This window comes from Aureococcus anophagefferens (assembly GCF_000186865.1).
Source record: "Aureococcus anophagefferens unplaced genomic scaffold AURANscaffold_1, whole genome shotgun sequence".
Taxonomy (NCBI): domain Eukaryota; class Pelagophyceae; order Pelagomonadales; family Pelagomonadaceae; genus Aureococcus; species Aureococcus anophagefferens.
Genome location: NW_008705561.1, coordinates 2,301,320 through 2,304,982, shown reverse-complemented (window position 1 = coordinate 2,304,982; position 3,663 = coordinate 2,301,320). Strand labels below are relative to the sequence as shown.

At 73.0% G+C, this 3,663-nt stretch overlaps 2 protein-coding genes across 2 annotated transcripts in view; one reads left to right on the top strand and one right to left on the bottom strand.

Annotated features, from left to right (window-relative positions):
* Positions 1-2,151, bottom strand: part of AURANDRAFT_60794 (hypothetical protein) — a gene marked incomplete at both ends in the record, with an annotated part of 4,131 nt that extends 1,980 nt beyond the window's left edge. The window contains 2 exons of the mRNA XM_009034149.1: positions 5-67; positions 979-2,151. Of these exons, the coding sequence (XP_009032397.1) occupies positions 5-67; positions 979-2,151 (1,236 nt within the window). The remainder of the gene's footprint in view (positions 1-4; positions 68-978) is intronic.
* Positions 2,152-3,186: 1,035 nt separating this feature from the next.
* AURANDRAFT_19085 (hypothetical protein) lies at positions 3,187-3,636 on the top strand (the record flags this gene model as incomplete). Its single annotated transcript, XM_009034350.1, has 1 exon — positions 3,187-3,636. A coding segment is annotated over one exon (450 nt), but the record flags the coding sequence as incomplete, so codon positions are not given.
* Between the last annotated feature and the right edge of the window lie 27 nt (positions 3,637-3,663).

Genomic DNA, 3,663 nt, shown 5'->3' with positions numbered 1-3,663 from the left:
CGACTTCCGTGCCGCCCTCGACGGCCAGCACCTTGGGCGACGCGCTCGTGACCGTGGCGCTTGTGACCTGCAATGGATGGGGATTTCCAGCGTCACTTGCAAAGTGACGCTGCCGGGTGACCGTTGCAGCGCTCGCGCCGGCCGAGAGCGCCAAGAGGACGAGCACACGAGCGACCATCTCGACCATACTCGCGATTCTGGGGCAGCACGACGTCAAGAACCGCGGCACCGTCAGCTCCATCCACGCTGCGGCGACGAGCTGAGGCAGCAGCAAGCACCCGCGTCCGCCACGCCCCACACCAAAATTCGAGCCGATGCGGAGATCAGGAATAGAAACCAATCACGACGGTCAAATGAGTGCATCCGTGATCGTAGTTTTTCCTAAACCGTCGCGCGCAAAACGTGCGCGATCCGAGGCCTCGACGCCGCGCGCCGCTACGGCCAACCCCGCCGCGCGGCGCCGCCCGCAACCCCCCCCCGCCCGCGCGCAGGCCGCCATGTTCGCCCGCGCGCGCGTCCTCGCGCGGCCGCTGCGGGTCGCGCGGCGCGGCCTCGCGGCGCCGAAGAGCAAGAAGTCGAAGCAGGCGTCGCAGGCCGCGGACAACGACCACAAGGACGCGGCCTACGACTTCTACAAGGCCATCATCGACGCGCCGAAGCGCAAGCGGCCCAAGCTCCCGGATGACGTGGCCGCGGCGCACTTCGCGATCGGGCGCGAGTACAACGTCAAATCGCGCGCGAAGCACGACGCGTTCGAGGCGCGGCTCCAGATGAAGCTGGACCTCCAGCAGGCGGCGCTCGACGCGCTGCCGGTGGACCTGCGGCGCCGCGCCAAGACGCTCGAGGGCGTGCCGCTGCCGCCCCTGGATCGCCGCGTCTGGACGCTCACGCCGCCAATCCCGGGCTTCCGACCAGAGGACCACGTCGACGAGGACGATTGAGGGGCGTTTTTCTAATCGACCGTTACTACAAGTCGACCGTCTCGCCGACGGGGTCCGCGGGCGCGGCGACGGGCGGCGGCTCGTCGCCCTTCGCCTCGGCGACGGCGGCCTCCGCGCGCGCCTCGGCGACGGGGACCGCGTCGTCGTCGAAGGGGTTCTTCCCCCCCGGCGACCCGGCGTTGTCGAAGGCGCCTTCGGATTCCTCGGGCACGGCGACGACGCCCTCGGCCTCGTCGGGCACGGCGACGGCGACGGCGACGTCCTCGAGGCGCTGCGAGACGCGCGCGTAGATGGACCCGAAGCCGTCGAGCTGGAACGTCTCGGACCGCGCGTAGGCCAGCAGCGCCTCCGAGAGCCGCGCGCTCCAAAAGGCCTGGAGCTTGGCCAGCTCCTCGTGGACGAGCGCCGCCGCGGCGACGAGCCGCGCGCGCAGCCGGTCCTCGGCCAACGTCGCGGCGGCGACGTCCGCGTCCGTCGAGAGCATGGCGTCCGCGTGGCTCTGCTCGGCCCAGGACGCGAGCTGCGCGCCGTAGTCGCTCGACTCGCTCGCGCGGCTCGCGGCGCGCCGGAGCTGGATCTCGCGCTCGTCGCGCGAGGCGACGTGCTCGCGGAGGTGGCGCCGCGCCGTCGCGGACTCGCGCCGGCACCACTCGTGCATGTTGAGCGCCTCCTGCGCCGTCGCGAGCCACGCGCGCTCGTCGGCGCAGACGCGGAGGAAGGCGTGGGCGCCCTCGCGCAGGGGCACGGCCTTTTTCGCGGCCGCCTCGCGCTTGGCTTTTAGGGCCGCGGACAGGGGCCGGTCCTCGCAGAGCGCCTCGGCGACGTCGACGGCCGCGCGGCCGCTCCGCGCGAGCGCGACCTTGGCGTCCGCGGCCGCGGACGTCGACGTCTCGCAGGACGTCAAGAGCCGCTCCATGCTCACGACCCAGGCCTGCAGGTCCTCGGCGCGCCGCTTCGCGTCGCGGTCCGCGTCGTCGGCGTGCGCGTCCGCGCCCATGCCCAGCGCCTCCGTGACCTGGAGCCAGGAGGCGCCGACCTGCACGGTGGCGGGCGCGAGGCCGCCGTCGCGCTCCGCCTGGGCCCGCCGCGCGGCCCACTCCTCGGGCTGGTCGTAGAGGAACCCGAGGAGCAGCGGGTCCCGCCGGATGAGGTCGAGCGACGTCGACCGGTCCAGGAAGGCCTGCATCGTGTCCATGAGCGACACCTCCATGTCCGCCGTCAAAGGCTTCGCGCCGCTCAGCACGCTGTGCGGCGACTCGGCGTAGGCGACGAGCGGGCCCGGCGGCACGCAGAGGCCCGGCAGCTTCATGAGCAGCGCGCGGCGCAGCCAGTTCGCGTCCTCGAGCGACCGCGTCACGCGCACGGGGCCCGCGCCGCCCGCGCCGCCGCCGGCCGCGTGCGCGAAGATGGGAAACTTCCAGACGACGCTCGCGCCGCCGAGCATCTCGGCCTTGATGGGCGCCTCCACGGCGACGCGCGCCACCTCGGGCAGGTCGCGCGGCACGCTGGCCGACGACGCCGACGCGCCGAGCATGGAGGAGACGAAGTCCATCGTGTCACGGCGGCGGCGCGACGGCGGCGGCGCTCGTCGACACGCGAGGTAGACGGCAGCGGCGCGCGACGGCAGTGGCGCTCGTCGCACGCGAGGCCGATTCACCTCGCAGCTTTTCCCTAGTCACTCAAGTTGTAGTTCAAGCTACTTCTAATTGAAGCTCCCAAGACCCCCGATCGAGGCGATGGCAGCCCTCTTGCCCCCACTCGCCGACGGCGTGGCGCAGGGTCTCGCCGACGTGCGCGCCGCCGGCACGGCGCAGGGCCTCACCGACGTCGGCGCGCCACCGCATCCCAGCGACCTGTACGACTACGGCGCCATCGCCGAGGACCAGGGCGCCCTCCCGGCGACGCCGGAAGAGCTCGCGCATGCGAAAGCGACCTTCGACCGCGACGGCCTCGTCGTGTTCAGCCGAGGGCTCGAGGCGTCGGCTCCCGCGTTGCGCGCCGCCGTCGACGCCCTCAAGGACGGCAGCAACGCGGACTTCCGCGACGCGCTCCTGGCGCAGCGGCGCGCGCGCGGCGGAGCGCCGCCCGACTTCACGAACGGCGCGAAGATCCCCTGGGTCCAGTACGAGGCGGGCTGCGAAGTCGCCGAGCCCCTCGAGCCCGGCGCAGCGTCGAGCGACAGGAGTGAGTTTTCGCGTGAAAATCCGACCCCGTCGCACTCGGTAGGCCCGGCGCCGGCGACCGCATGCGCAAGGCCATGGGCTTCGCCAAGTACTCGCGGCCGATCCGCGAGCGCGCCGTCGAGGACCCGCGCTTGAACTCGCTCGTCCGCGCGCTCCTCGGCGACGCCGACTTCGAGCTGTACCAGGACATGGCCCTCCTGAAGCCGCCCGGCGGCGGCCGCGAGAAGCCGTGGCACCAGGACGCGGCCTACTTCAACCTGGCCGCGGACGCGCGCGTCGTCGGCTGCTGGATCGCGCTGGACGCCGCGACGCCGGACAACGGGTGCCTCGTCTTCGAGCGCGGTGGCCACGCGCGCGGCGAGCTGCCCCACTTCCCCGTGCGCGACTACCAGCTCTGCGACGCGGAGCCGCGGCGCGACGTCGTCGCCTGCCCGCTGCCGCCCGGCGGTTTGGTGCTCTTCCACGGCCGCGTCCCCCACGGCACGGCGACGAACGCGTCGCCGCGGCCGCGGAACGCGCTCCAGCTCCACTGGGTCGCG